The 15,995-nt window shown below is 36.5% G+C and overlaps 1 protein-coding gene across 2 annotated transcripts in view; it reads left to right on the top strand.

Moving 5' to 3' along the window:
• Positions 1-15,608, top strand: part of LOC121435802 (complement component receptor 1-like protein) — a 34,090-nt gene extending 18,482 nt beyond the window's left edge. Inside the window, exons 7-11 of one of the 2 annotated variants that reach the window (XM_041635254.1) lie at positions 2,734-3,129; positions 5,005-5,107; positions 6,377-6,462; positions 10,629-11,024; positions 15,371-15,608. In XM_041635254.1, the coding sequence (XP_041491188.1) occupies positions 2,734-3,129; positions 5,005-5,107; positions 6,377-6,462; positions 10,629-11,024; positions 15,371-15,426 (1,037 nt within the window). In that variant the 3' untranslated portion in view covers positions 15,427-15,608. The remainder of the gene's footprint in view (positions 1-2,733; positions 3,130-5,004; positions 5,108-6,376; positions 6,463-10,628; positions 11,025-15,370) is intronic. The other variant, XM_041635255.1, reaches the window with a different exon arrangement.
• The last annotated feature ends 387 nt before the right edge of the window (positions 15,609-15,995 follow it).

Below are 15,995 nucleotides of genomic sequence, written 5' to 3'. Positions count from 1 at the left end.
CTTCCCATAGCCAAGAGGGCAACTATATGCTTTTCCTTTGGTTCACCTTCTTACTTAGCTTCTTTGGGATCACCAAGTGTAGACTCCGTGACCCTTGTTTATGGCTAGAAACCAATTATGAGTGAGTACATCCCATGTTCATCTTTTTGGGTCTGGGATACATCACTCAGGATAGTGTTTTCTATTTCCATCCATTTGCATGCAAAATTTGAGAAGTCATTGTTTTTTAACGCAGCATAGTACTCTAATGTGTAGATATTCCACACTTTCTTCATCCATTCTTCCATTGAAGGGCATCTAGGTTGTTTCCAGGTTCTGGCTATTACAAATAATACTGCTATGAACATAGTTGAACAAATGCTCTTGTCATGTGATAGGGCATCTCTTGGGTATATTCCCAGGAGTGGTATTGCTGGGTCCAGGGGTAAGTTGATCCCGAATTTCCTGAGAAACCGAAACACCGATTTCCAAAGTGGTTGCACAAGATTGCATTCCCACCAGCAATGGATGAGTGTTCCCCTTCCTCCACAGCCACTCCAGCAAGGGCTATCATTGGAGTTTTTTATTTTAGTCATTCTGACAGGTGTAAGATGATATCTCAAAGTTGTTTTGATTTGCATTTCCCTGATTGCTAAGGAGGTTGAGCATGACCTTAAGTGTCTTTTGGCCATTTGAACTTCCTCTGCTGAGAATTCTCTGTTCAGTTCAGTGCCCCATTTTTTAATTGGGTTAATTAGCATTTTAAAGTCTAGTTTCCTGAGTTCTCTATATATTTTTTAGATCAGACCTTTGTCTGTTGCAGGGTTGGTGAAGATCTTCTCCCAGTCAGTAGGTTGCCTATTTGTCTTGGTGACAGTGTCCTTTGCTTTACAGAAGCTTCTCAGTTTTAGTAGGTCCCATTTATTCAATGTTGCCCTTAAAGTCTGTGCTGTTGGGGTTACACATAGGAAGCGATCTCCTGTGCCCATCTCCTGTAGGGTACTTCCCACTTTCTCTTCTATCAGGTTCACTGTGTTCTGACTGATAGTGAGGTCTTTAATCCATTTGGACTTGAGTTTTGTGCATGGTGATAGATATGGGTCTATTTTCATTCTTCTACAGGTTGACATCCAGTTATGCCAGCACCATTTGTTAAAAATGCTTTCTTTCTTCCATTGTATACTTTTGGCTCCTTTATCAAAAATGAGGTGTTCATAGGTTTGTGGGTTAAAATTCGGGTCTTCTATACGATTCCATTGGTCAACTTCTCTGTTTTTATGCCAGTACCACACTGTTTTCATCACTGTAGCTCTGTAATAGAGTTTGAAGTCAGGGATGGTAATGCCTCCAGACAATCCTTTATTGTATAGGATTGTTTTGGCTATCCTGGGTTTTTTGTTTTTCCATATAAAGTTGATTATTGTCCTCTCAAGATCTGTGAAGAATTTTGATGGGACCCTGATGGGGATTGCATTGAATTTATAAATTGCCTTTGGTAGAATTGCCATTTTTACAATGTTGATCCTCCCAATTCAAGAGCAAGGAAGGTCCTTCCATTTTCTGGTCAATCTTTAACATGATGGAGGACCATTTATTTCCAAACCATATGCTTACAAAAAACACCTAGAATTTTTTTAATCTATTTGTAAATAGATTAAAGTACATGTTTTCTATATAAAACATTACGCATCTATCTTACTTATATGTCCTAAAGCAAAGCAAGTCAGTTTTTTAAATTCTAATATTCCTTTTGATTATAAAATGTCAATTTCAAGTAAAATTTAATAAAATAAATTGCTAGATACCTATTTGTATGCTTTATGGCAAAAATTTATAGGCATATTCAATGCATAAGAAATTGTGGTATTGAACCAATGCACAGACAGTAAGACTGGCAGTAAATATACCAGCTGTGAATTAGAAAGTGAGATAAAATATGTTTGTTTTTGGTTTCTAAACAAAATCTCATCTCTAGAACCATCTGATCTGGCACAAAAACATCTTTGTAGTTATCTGATGACACCATAGTATATTTGTTTGGTACTGATAATGGCCTTGAATCACTAAGAAACATTTGCTTTGCTAAAGTGCATGTTTCAGACAGGTTTCCCTAGAATTTAGTGTTTGTGTGACCAAAGCTTCACTAGTTTATTTACTTATTTTATAGAAATTCTTGTACATAGTTTCATATTTTCCAATAAATAAAATGAGTATGATTTCTTTTGGCTATGGCCTGTCTTTTTTTTCTTTTTGAAAATAGAAATTCTTCATTTTGATATTATTAACTTTCTAATTTTATCCTTCTAATTACTGATTTTTCTGTTCAAGAAATCTTTGAGTATTATGATTACATTTTTCCATCTTATAAGGCTAAAAACTTTGTTGTTAATATCATTTTTCAAATTTTCCTTTCAGTTAACAACAGATTTGCAAATTAATAGACAAAGAAGAAAAATCTGAAAGCTGATATAAACTCTGTAATATATCAAAGAGCTATTTCAAACGAAGAGGTCAATTGTATTTGTAACTTCATGTATTTATAAGAGAAAAGTAGGAAAACTTTACAGAAAAAAGTAGGTGCACATGTTGTTATATGTGCCTAAATAACAACATTTTAAAACTCATCTATAAATCTATAAATATTAAATACTTTTAATGAACATTTGAGTATATAAGGAGTATAAGTATCTTCAATTCAGTGATTCATTGGATTTCCCCTATTTATATAAAATATAATCTGTTTTCTTTGCCCAGGAATTCCTTGTGAAGCACCCCAAGCCATTACCAATGGAGAGTTCGTTGCTCCTACAGAAGATTTTTATTATGGAATGGTGGTCACCTATCGCTGCAAAACTGGTGATAGAGGGGAAAAGCTCTTTAATCTGGTGAGTAAACCATCCTTACACTGTACCAGCAGTGATGGTGAAGTTGGAGTCTGGAGTGGCCCTCCTCCTCAGTGCATTGAACTCGGCAAATGTACACCTCCCCATGTTGAAAATGCAGTCATGGTGTCTGAAAGCAGAAGCTTGTTTTCCTTAAGAGATACTGTGGAGTTTAGATGTCAGCCTGGCTTTATCATGGAAGGAATCAGCAGTGTACAGTGTCAAGACCTAAACAAATGGGAGCCAGAGTTACCAAGCTGCTTCCAGGGTAAGTCTGATCAGGGCTTGGGGAGCATGACATGCCATGGGGTGTTGGAGGACCAGAGGTAAAGGTTGGTTCTGGAAGAGGGCATATGGTGAACAGGTTGGATGAGTAAATTTTCTTGGGAGGGAATGTGAAATCAAGAAGGGTCATGTGTTTGTGGTGTTTGTGCACCCTCACAACACATCCATTCAAACTGAGAAGAAGCTAAATATGAACAAGGAATGTGATACATCCTGGGAATTATCATACACAGAAGTTCTTTTCATGTATTGCCATCTCCAGCCCTTCTCAGTTATTCATATACCTAATATTTACTAATATGTAATGAGTGATCCTTGGCTAGCCATATTAAATAAATGCATATTTAATTCCTAAAATGAAACTATGGGGTAGTTATTATTTTTGCCATATTGAGGCTTAGGGGTTAGATAGTTTTCCAAGACGATATAGATACTAACTTGCAGAGCAAAGATTAAAATCCAGGTCTTTCCATTTGGCAGATCCTCCCAAGGAATGAAGACTTTCCTGTAGGTGATAATGGGTTATAAAGATATTAGAAGGATAGGAAGAGTAAAAGGAAAACAATGCTGCCAAAGATCAGGGAACTACTGTTACTCAAGAATAGAGCTGATACATCGGGCCCTACCATGGTTGACACTGTCAACCTCTGTCATGGCCAGACCCTGCTACTTCTTCCAGGATAGAGCCAGTCCTTGCTGTCATTAGTGTTGCTGACTGCTGCTCACTTGAGAGGTCATCAAGGCTGCCTCAACTTATGCTGTCCTTGGATGCATAAATGTGCCTATCACATCGCTTGTCCTTTAGTTTGATATGTATGTCTTCCAGGTGGCAGAACTTAATTAGAGCCCCTGGAGCAGTGGTTTTCTATCTATGCAATGGGACCCATTTGGTTAACTTTATCTCCAAAAATATTTACATTATGATTCAGTAAAAGTAACAAAATTACAGTTATGAAGTAGCAACAAAAAAAATTTTGGGAATGGGGATCACCAGAACATGAGGAACTGCTATTCGAGGATCACAGCTTTAGGAAGGTTGAGAACTACTGTCCTAGAGCAAAGAAGTCGTAGTGTTCATGTTTTTACCCATAACAATCAAAAGGCATTATATAGTATGAAACTGAGAATCAATAGAAATTTAACCAGATTATACTTTAAATATCACAGCTCATGTATTAGTCAAGGGAAACTCTTGAGAGATGAGCCCTCAAAGCAATTATTATAACATCAAAAATATTTGGAAATCCTTAAGAAAGTCATTTTTTCTAGACCAATATTCTAAAGTTCAAGGCTAGCCTGGTCAACAGAGCTAGTTCAGAACAGTCAAGGCTATACAAAAAAAAAAAAAAAAACCTCCTGTCTTAAAAAACAAAACAAAAAAGATATTGGGAGTATTATAACTTTAGTGTACATCATAGAGAGAAAACAATAAATTCAAGATTTATCAGTTATAGTCACAGTATCTTCATTGTATAGTCACTTTTGGCAGAAAGGTTGTTTATTTTGTCATATATCAATAAAGTTGTTCCTTTTTTTTCTTTTATTTCCGACATAAAGTTGTGATCCTCTTGGCATGTGTGATACAGTCTACAATTGAGGGAATTTTTTTCACTTCATGAAAGTTTTTTTCCTTAACATGTCACCTGCCTCTAGAAATCCAGCACTAGGAGTGTACCCCAAACAAAGATGGTGTTTTTATCCAAAGCTGAAACTGCTCTAGCACTATGAGCCAGGCTACACATTAGAGTCCTGTGGCTCCCGCATGTGTGGGTCTCCAGACTGTCATCTGGATTGATATATATGGCTTGTGTTTATATTTTCTACATACTGTTATTTCTGTTTGACTCTTTTTCTCCAGTGAAATCCTGTGGTCCTTTCCTGGAACAACTTCCTAATGGGAATGTACTATTTCCACTAAATCTTCAAATTGGGGCTAAAGTGTCCTTCATTTGCAATAAAGGGTAAGTGTGAGCAGGCCCAATTTATCTGTCTGAGCTTGTCCAAAGTATGGTAAGGTTGATCTGGGGAAGAGAACGTCTGCTATTGTTTATAGGAAAGACTGGTAACTTGTGGAATTCATAAAAGGAGATATGAAGGAAAAACTGGGATGTTTATTAAATGACAGGTTCAAAAACAAGTGTATCTACTGGTTTTAAATATATAGGTAATGCACTAAGTGAAAAAATCATTTTCTAAATAGAAAATAATGCTAGTAATTTTGAGGGAAATTATATGTTACAAAAGCGTATACAATTAACAATGTATTTAGCAATGTTTTAGGGAAAAAATTAATGCTTTATTAATAGACTTTATAAGAGAAGCAAAAAAATAAGGTGCAGTGTTTGAAAGCCCAGTCATGTGTCATTAGACCAGCAATGGGCTGAGGGCTCTGTAATCGGAGCATGGCATCCAGTGTTAATATTTCAGGTGAGATCATAAACATTCTTCACAGCAGACCTGCCTCTGTCAAACTACCAATCCTCACCAACAAAGAACCTGCTCTCCAGTGCTTCACAGAATCCTTGGCAGCACCAAGTACCAGGACCAAATAAGAATTAGGAATACACAGGGGCTTAAACATCCTTTGAGAATTTTGGATGGCTTTATACAAAAGTTGGCTCCTTTCCACTTTCCATTTTTCCCTTCAGTCCCAGTGCTTTAAAAGGAAAGACCAAGAAACAGAAACAAAAACAAACAAAAGAAGACCGGTACCTAAAAGGTGCCTGCTTCTCTGAATTACTGAGAAAATAAGTGTAACTTATTCTTCAGTAGCCCAGCATGCTGTAGTGAGCTTCCTAGACAATAATAGCAGAAACTGAGACATAAGAACAATCTCTATTTCCTACCAGTTAACTCAGCTTTCCCAGTGCCAGAGTTGGCAAGGTGTTGCGTTAGCAGTCTGGGTTTGCAGTTGTGACAGCGAGCAGTACTGGATCCCTTTTAGCATAATCAGTGCTGAGTAAGGGTTCAGGGTCTGGCTATACCCTGACTGCTTTCTTTAGTTTAAGCTAGGACTTCATATGACAAGTCTCTTTGTCTTGCAATTCTGTTTTACCCACCTGCTAAGTGGTAAAACTACCTGTGGTAGTTAAGTGGCTTAGCATCTGCACACCCTTTCCACCTCCTGGTTCCATTTCCTAAAATCCTCAAATGCTTTTTTGACTAGACCTGGAAAATGAGTATTACTCTGGCCAAATCATTTTACAGTACACTACCATTTTCTTCCTTAGGTTTCAATTAAAAGGCAATTCTGCTAGTTACTGTATTCTGGCTGGAAGGGACAGTATTTGGAATAGCAGTGTTCCTGTGTGTGAACGTGAGTATATATAGCAATACTTTAATGTAGTTGCTCTCTCTAACTTCTTGTTAATTATTTTACCTTTCAGTATTTCTTCTATATTCTAGTCTGACTTACTGACAGAAGTTGATTACTTTAATAAAATTTTGTTCTTATTATCTCCTTGCTTTGGAAACTCTTTGATTAGCTTCCATCATTTTGAACTTTGTGTTGATGTGTGTTATTTCCTGTGTGGATTGCTACTAGGACAAGACTTTGACAAGTTTCTCTTCTCTTTCCTCCCCTTCTTGCTTCCCTGTGTTTTTCTTTTATGTTCTGTCATCAATATGCAAACACTTATTCATATTTATTTGGTAATATGCATATATAAAACAAATGTCCACTTAATTAATTATTGAGCAAAAGTTATGTGCTTTATTTTCACCAGCACTGGAATTATAATGGTGATAAAGATGAGCTAATTTTCAGACTCCATATTATATGTACTTAAGTAGGAAGATGAACAAGAAACAAATTGAATACTATGGAGTTAATACATCAGATAATAGGTAATAGATCAGAGGAAATGAGAATGAGGAAAATTAGGTAAACCACATCAGACTGAGTAGGAAAGGTAACATTCTTAAAGTCTCAACGTAAGCATATAAAATATGCTGAAATATTAAGAAATAAAAAGATTAAAAAGAAAAGCTCTTATACAAAATCACTGCTTATTTCTCCTACTTGTTACTTGTTCTATAAAAACTTTCCAAAAGTTTGCCAACACTTGTAAAATATTTATTTGAGGTGTATGGGTGTTTTGCCCGCATGTATGTCTGTGCATTGTGTGCATGCCCGTTGCCATAGAGGCCAGAAAAGGGTGTCAGATTCACAGATCTTGGAGTCACAGATGGTTTTAAGCCACTGAGAGAGTGTTGGGAATAAAACCCAGGTCCTGTGGAAGAGTAGTCAGAGCTCATAACCATGGAGCCATTTCTCCAGTCCCAGTGGTTTTTGTTTTTAACAGTAAATTTTAAATTTCTTATAGGCCATAGATGTGCACTTCATAAGTTGCCTACTTCTCTGAATTACATGGAAAGACAAGACTTTTATTGCTTTTCTTTCTATTGCTTTCCTAACGTTTTGTACTCACTTTGTGTGTAATTCCCCTCCTCACTGTGAGGCTGCAAGTCTATCTTGTGGCCGATTTCCATGCTTGCTTGACTCAGACAGAATAGGGTTTTTTTTTTTCTTTTTCATTCATTCTTCCAACTTTGCATCTCCATGTTCTTCCAAGCAGCTGTTGACATTTACAGCTTGCATGTTCCTGATTTCTTTTTAATGTCTAAAATAAAAATTGTCCTCAAACTTTAAAAAAGTGAATAAATCAACTAATCTTTAGTTGCTAGAAATCCACTTGAGCATCTTATGATGTTTTCCACAACATAGCGTGTGTGTGTGTGTGTGTGTGTGTGTGTGTGTGTGTGTGTAAAATATTTGCTATCCAGGAAACTTTACACGGAAGCAGTATGACCAATGGCTCTTCTACCACCATGCACTAGAACTCTTTGACATATTTCCTGGTTTTTTTCCACTCATTGTGAAACTACTGTAATAATGAGACTGATGGTTGACATCAGTGAGTCATTAAGGGAAGATCTCATTCCTTTAAGGTGTTTAGTATACATGGAATGCATTTTAGAAAGATGCCCTAAGAATGTAAGCTTCTTTGAGGATAAATATCTGCCAGCACTCTTCTCTACTGTTCCCCCAGTTGCTGGTAAAGGCTGAAACAAGGATGACTCCAAGCAATAGTGAATACTTAGCCTAAACTAGCCATCTCCTATGATCAGATTGTTGACTACCCCAGTTGTCACCAGAGAGCCTTCATCCAGTAACTGATGGGAACAGATGCAGAGATCCACAGCCAAACAATAGGTTGAGCTTGGGGAATCCTGCTGAAGAGACAGAAGGAGGATTGTAAGGTGCAGAGGGGTCAAGGTCATCACAAGAAAACCCACAGAAACAAGTGACCTAACTGAGGAATTCAGAGTCTGAGTCAACAACCAGGGAGCCTGTGTAGGTTAGACCAACCTAGGTTCTCTACAAATATGTGTCAGTTGTATAGCTTGGTTTACTGCAACTCCTAATAATAGGAGCAGGGGCTGTCTCTAATGCTTTGGCTGCCTCTTAGGAACCTATTCCTCATACTGGATTGCCTTGCCCAGCCTGAATACAAGGGGAGGTGCTTAGTTAGTCTTACTGCAATTTGATATGCCATGCTTTGTTGATACTCATGAGTCTTTCTCCTATCTGAACAAAAATGGAGGGGAGCGCAGGAGGACTACAAAGGCAGCTTTACTGGTCACTGTGTCTTAGCTGGAATGAACAGCAGTGTTCCTGTGTGTGGATGTGAGTAGAAAGCTTACCTTAACCATGCAGCCTGGATTGCACTCCCGATTTTCTCTCCCGGTGTGCTGTCCCTCATCGAATTTCCTTTGCCCACAGATCTTTACTAAACTACTTATTTGTTGGAAATATTTCAAGTAAAGCCTTATAAGTAGGTGTTTGTGGTTTATCAACATGTGGTATGTTGATGTTGAATTTTGTGGGGAATATGGCGGAAGAATCTAGGTGATATAAAAGTACATGAAATGATACCTATTTGTTGTATTTATTAGTTTCGTCATCAGGGGTTGATCTCTCTTAAATTGTCATGCTCTTTTATCCCCTCACCGATGTATTTATTAGGCCATTGTCTTCTCTATGGCATTTACTGACAAAAGCTTCTGTGTCAGGACTTTGTATGTGTGGAAAGAGTAACATAGGTTAGAGCCATTCATATTTTCATAAAGTTAATTTTCCAGTTGGAAACAAATAAAGAACAGGAAAATAAATATTTTTTTTAAAAAAATCACAATATATCACTAGCATGATAATAGTGAAGTGTGATAAGAAAATAAAAATTTATATAAGAATTTATTATGGTACAGGAAGTGGGAGCAGTAAGTCAATCTTTAACATGATGGAGGACCATTTATTTCCAAACCATATGCTTACAAAAAACACCTAGAATTTTTTTAATCTATTTGTAAATAGATTAAAGTACATGTTTTCTATATAAAACATTACTCGTCTATCTTACTTATATGTCCTAAAGCAAAGCAAGTCAGTTTTTTAAATTCTAATATTCCTTTTGATTATAAAATGTCAATTTCAAGTAAAATTTAATAAAATAAATTGCTAGATACCTATTTGTATGCTTTATGGCAAAAATTTATAGGCATATTCAATGCATAAGAAATTGTGGTATTGAACCAATGCACAGACAGTAAGACTGGCAGTAAATATACCAGCTGTGAATTAGAAAGTGAGATAAAATATGTTTGTTTTTGGTTTCTAAACAAAATCTCATCTCTAGAACCATCTGATCTGGCACAAAAACATCTTTGTAGTTATCTGATGACACCATAGTATATTTGTTTGGTACTGATAATGGCCTTGAATCACTAAGAAACATTTGCTTTGCTAAAGTGCATGTTTCAGACAGGTTTCCCTAGAATTTAGTGTTTGTGTGACCAAAGCTTCACTAGTTTATTTACTTATTTTATAGAAATTCTTGTACATAGTTTCATATTTTCCAATAAATAAAATGAGTATGATTTCTTTTGGCTATGGCCTGTCTTTTTTTTCTTTTTGAAAATAGAAATTCTTCATTTTGATATTATTAACTTTCTAATTTTATCCTTCTAATTACTGATTTTTCTGTTCAAGAAATCTTTGAGTATTATGATTACATTTTTCCATCTTATAAGGCTAAAAACTTTGTTGTTAATATCATTTTTCAAATTTTCCTTTCAGTTAACAACAGATTTGCAAATTAATAGACAAAGAAGAAAAATCTGAAAGCTGATATAAACTCTGTAATATATCAAAGAGCTATTTCAAACGAAGAGGTCAATTGTATTTGTAACTTCATGTACTTATAAGATAAGAGAAAAGTAGGAAAACTTTACAGAAAAAAGTAGGTGCACATGTTGTTATGTGTGCCTAAATAACAACATTTTAAAACTCATCTATAAATCTATAAATATTAAATACTTTTAATGAACATTTGAGTATATAAGGAGTATAAGTATCTTCAATTCAGTGATTCATTGGATTTCCCCTATTTATATAAAATATAATCTGTTTTCTTTGCCCAGGAATTCCTTGTGAAGCACCCCAAGCCATTACCAATGGAGAGTTCGTTGCTCCTACAGAAGATTTTTATTATGGAATGGTGGTCACCTATCGCTGCAAAACTGGTGATAGAGGGGAAAAGCTCTTTAATCTGGTGGGTGAACCATCCTTACACTGTACCAGCAGTGATGGTGAAGTTGGAGTCTGGAGTGGCCCTCCTCCTCAGTGCATTGAACTTGGCAAATGTACACCTCCCCATGTTGAAAATGCAGTCATGGTGTCTGAAAGCAGAAGCTTGTTTTCCTTAAGAGATACTGTGGAGTTTAGATGTCAGCCTGGCTTTATCATGGAAGGAATCAGCAGTGTACAGTGTCAAGACCTAAACAAATGGGATCCAGAGTTACCAAGCTGCTTCCAGGGTAAGTCTGATCAGGGCTTGGGGAGCATGACATGCCATGGGGTGTTGGAGGACCAGAGGTAAAGGTTGGTTCTGGAAGAGGGCATTTGGTGAACAGGTTGGATGAGTAAATTTTCATGGGAGGGAATGTGAAATCAAGAAGGGTCATGTGTTTGTGGTGTTTGTGCACCCTCAAAACACATCCATTCAAACTGAGAAGAAGCTAAATATGAACAAGGAATGTGATACATCCTGGGAATTATCATACACAGAAGTTCTTTTCATGTATTGCCATCTCCAGCCCTTATCAGTTATTCATATACCTAATATTTACTAATATGTAATGAGTGATCCTTGGCTAGTCATATTAAATACATGCATATTTAATTCCTAAAATGAAACTATGGGGTAGTTATTATTTTTGCCATATTGAGGCTTAGGGGTTAGATAGTTTTCCAAGACTATATAGGCACTAACTTGCAGAGCAAAGATTAAAATCCAGGTCTTTCCATTTGGCAGATCCTCCCAAGGAATGAAGACTTTCCTGTAGGTGATAATGGGTTATAAAGATATTAGAAGGATAGGAAGAGTAAAAGGAAAACAATGCTGCCAAAGATCAGGGAACTACTGTTACTCAAGAATAGAGCTGATACATCGGGCCCTACCATGGTTGACACTGTCAACCTCTGTCATGGCCAGACCCTGCTACTTCTTCCAGGATAGAGCCAGTCCTTGCTGTCATTAGTGTTGCTGACTGCTGCTCACTTGAGAGGTCATCAAGGCTGCCTCAACTTATGCTGTCCTTGGATGCATAAATGTGCCTATCACATCTCTTGTCCTTTAGTTTGATATGTATGTCTTCCAGGTGGCAGAACTTAATTAGAGCCCCTGGAGCCGTGGTTTTCTATCTATGCAATGGGACCCATTTGGCTAACCTTATCTCCAAAAATATTTACATTATGATTCAGTAAAAGTAACAAAATTACAGTTATGAAGTAGTAACAAAAACAATTTTGGGAATGGGGATCACCAGAACATGAGGAACTGCTATTCGAGGATCACAGCTTTAGGAAGGTTGAAAACCACTGTCCTAGAGCAAAGAAGTCGTAGTGTTCATGTTTTTACCCATAACAATCAAAAGGCATTATATAGTCGTAGTGTTCATGTTTTTACCCATAACAATCAAAAGGCATTATATAGTATGAAACTGAGAATCAATAGAAATTTAACCAGATTATACTTTAAATATCACAGCTCATGTATTAGTCAAGGGAAACTCTTGAGAGATGAGCACTCAAAGCAATTATTAGAACATCAAAAATATTTGGAAATCCTTAAGAAAGTCATTTTTTCTAGACCAATATTCCAAAGTTCAAGGCTAGCCTGGTCAACAGAGCTAGTTCAGAACAGTCAAGGCTATACAAAAAAAAAAAAAAAAAACCTCCTGTCTTAAAAAACAAAACAAAAAAGATATTGGGAGTATTATAACTTTAGTGTACATCATAGAGAGAAAACAATAAATTCAAGATTTATCAGTTATAGTCACAGTATCTTCATTGTATAGTCACTTTTGGCAGAAAGGTTGTTTATTTTGTCATATATCAATAAAGTTGTTCCTTTTTTTCTTTTATTTCCGACATAAAGTTGTGATCCTCTTGGCATGTGTGATACAGTCTACAATTGAGGGAATTTTTTTCACTTCATGAACGTTTTTTTCCTTAACATGTCACCTGCCTCTAGAAATCCAGCACTAGGAGTGTACCCCAAACAAAGATGGTGTTTTTATCCAAAGCTGAAACTGCTCTAGCACTATGAGCCAGGCTACACATTAGAGTCCTGTGGCTCCCGCATGTGTGGGTCTCCAGACTGTCATCTGGATTGATATTTATGGCTTGTGTTTATATTTTCTACATACTGTTATTTCTGTTTGACTCTTTTTCTCCAGTGAAATCCTGTCGTCCTTTCCTGGAACAGCTTCCTAATGGGAATGTACTATTTCCACTAAATCTTCAAATTGGGGCTAAAGTGTCCTTCATTTGCAATAAAGGGAATTCAGAGTCTGAGCCAACAACCAGGGAGCCTGTATAGGTTAGACCAACCCAGGTTCTCTACAAATATGTGTCAGTTGTATAGCTTGATTTACTGCAACTCCTAATAATAGGAGCAGGGGCTGTCTCTAACGCTTTGGCTGTCTCTTAGGAACCTATTCCTCATACTGGATTGCCTTGCCCAGCCTGAATGCAAGGGGAGGTGCTTACTGCAATTTGATATGCCATGCTATGCTTGTTCCTATCTGAACAGAAATAGAGGAGAAGTCAGGGGCTGGGCAGGTGGGGTTGGGACATGCAGGAGGACTACAAAGGCAGCTTTACTGGTCACTGTGTCTTAGCTGGAATGAACAGCAGTGTTCCTGTGTGTGGATGTGAGTAGCCATGCAGCCTGGATTGCACTCCCGATTTTCTCTCCCAGTGTGCTGTCCCTCATAGAATTTCCTTTGGTACAGGAAGAAGGAGTAGTAAGTCAATCTTTAACATGATGAAGGACCATTTATTTCCAAACCATATGCTTACAAAAAACACCTAGGATTTGGAAGTTTGTAAATAGATTAAAGTACATGTTTTCTATATAAAACATTACTCGTCTATCTTACTTATATGTCCTAAAGCAAAGCAAGTCAGTTTTTTAAATTCTAATTTTCCTTTTGATTATAAAATGTCAATTTCAAGTAAAATTTAATAAAATAAATTGCTAGATACCTATTTGTATATTTTATGGTGAAAGTTTATAGGCATATTCAATGCATAAGAAATTGTGGTATTGAACCAATGCACTGACACATAAGACTGGCAGTAAATATACCAGCTGTGAATTACTACAGTGAGATAAAATTTGTTTGTTTTTGGTTTTTAAACAAAATCTCTCATCTCTAGAACCATCTGATCTGGCACAAAAACATCTTTGTAGTTATCTGATGACACCATAGTATATTTGTTTGGTACTGATAATGGCCTTGAATCACTAAGAAACATTTGCTTTGCTAAAGTGCATGTTTCAGACAGGTTTCCCTAGAATTTAGTGTTTGTGTGACCAAAGCTTCACCCATCCTCAAACTTGTTGTAAATGGGGCTCTTACTATTCCTGGTATAAAGTAGGCAATTGAATAGTTGCTAAATAAATAAATAAATAAAACCAAAACCAGAAACCTATTTCCAAATCTGTTTTTTTTTTTTTTTTAATTAGCTTCCTAGGTGATCTAGGACTACTGTCTTCCGGGCTTTTAGAACAAACTGTAGTTCTGGTTAGCTCAGTTCCATCTTAGCAAAAACCTTACAGATCCAAAAGTACTAATGTCCCACTCACGAATACAGTCATCATATTAGTTATTTTTAATGAAATTAATAGAACCTAAAGTTTTTATCTCTTTCTAGAAATTTTTTGTTCATATTCTCCAGCTGTCATCAATGGGAAACATACAGTTACTGTTCTGGGAGCTGTCTTTCTTTTCTTCCTTGCCTTCTCTTTCTCTCTCTCTCTCTCTCTCTCTCTCTCTCTCTCTCTCTCTCCTTTGACACTATTAGTAAAATTCAGCACCAGTGTCTTTCCATCTGTCCTAGTATCAAAATCACCTGGATTGTTGCAAAAAAAGATATTCCCTAGCCCCATTCCAGGACTCAGATTCTGTTTTGAGAAGGGTCAGAAAGCTACTTTTAACACATTAATCAATATATTGTAATATATAAAAACCACACCTACTAGATGCCACTTTATCTTGTTGATACCTATGGAGAGAAACATATTTTGGGCAAATCTTAGACAAATACAACAGAAAACGAAGCTTTACTTGAAGTTTGAAGAAGATATTGATGACTGGACAGAAAAAGAAAGCAATTTCAAGAATGAGTTAAATGCAATAAAAGAAATAAATAAAAAGATGATATTTAAAATTAGAATTGCAAGTTACTAACTTCTTGGTTCTATATACAAAAACATATCAGAAGTATTCACTTACTTCAGGGCACAAATATCAGCATATATTCTCTACTTTTAGAAGAATTTCATATTAAGTCTCTAAAATGATAACATATACTGGTTCCATGGAGCCAGGGCTAAAACAGGGTTGTCCTAACTTCTGATCTTTCTAAATATTACCAACTACAGAGCTGATAATCAGAAGTGTCCCATCTTACTGTACACAAGAAATGGAAATCAGAAAAAATTAAATCATAAATTTGGAGGGGTGGTAATAATTTTTTATTGAAAATATGCCCCCATTTTGTAGAAGGCAAAGTTTGGGGTTGCAGATGTTTCTATTATAGTAGTTTCAATTAACAACAAAATACATTTTTTGTGATTTTCTTCTTATTACAGGAGTGACATGTATCATCCCAGAGCATATGAGTGGAATCTATGAGGAGCTGAAATGAAAAAAATATTACTATGAAGATAATGTAACCTTGGAATGTAAAGATGGGTATACTCTAGATGGCAGTTCTCAGAGCCAGTGCCAGATAGATTCCACCTGGAATCCTCCCCTGGCCAACTGTGTATCTCGTAAATAAAAGATATAGGGGTTGGAGCCCCTTCCCAGCATGGTCCCTCACTGACTGACCAGTCACCGCTCTATTCTGGTGCCCACTGTGATGAGCTGTTGCAATGTGTAGAGATTACCGAGCTAAGAATGTGCTCTCTTAAAATACAAGTTAGAATATTAGTAAAAATTGCTTGAAGTGTGAATCTACAATAGAAAAAAACACAAAAAGCACATACACAGAGAGAGACACATACCCACACAGAAAACTCATAAAACCACAACATCAGAAACCATAATATATAAGCAAAAGTCCAGTAACATTAAAAAAAAACCCTTCAATACCACTGAGTTCATTTTGAGTTGGCCACCTACTGCTGGGCATGGGGTCTGCCCTTGAGTGTAGGTTGTATATCCAGTGAGACTTGACTGGACAAAAATAATTTCTCATTTGCAAGCTACTGT

Source organism: Microtus oregoni, unplaced genomic scaffold (assembly GCF_018167655.1).
Source record: "Microtus oregoni isolate MIOR12 unplaced genomic scaffold, Mior012 000047F_ref0000412, whole genome shotgun sequence".
Lineage (NCBI taxonomy): Eukaryota > Metazoa > Chordata > Mammalia > Rodentia > Cricetidae > Microtus > Microtus oregoni.
This window is presented reverse-complemented; position numbering and strand designations above follow the sequence as displayed.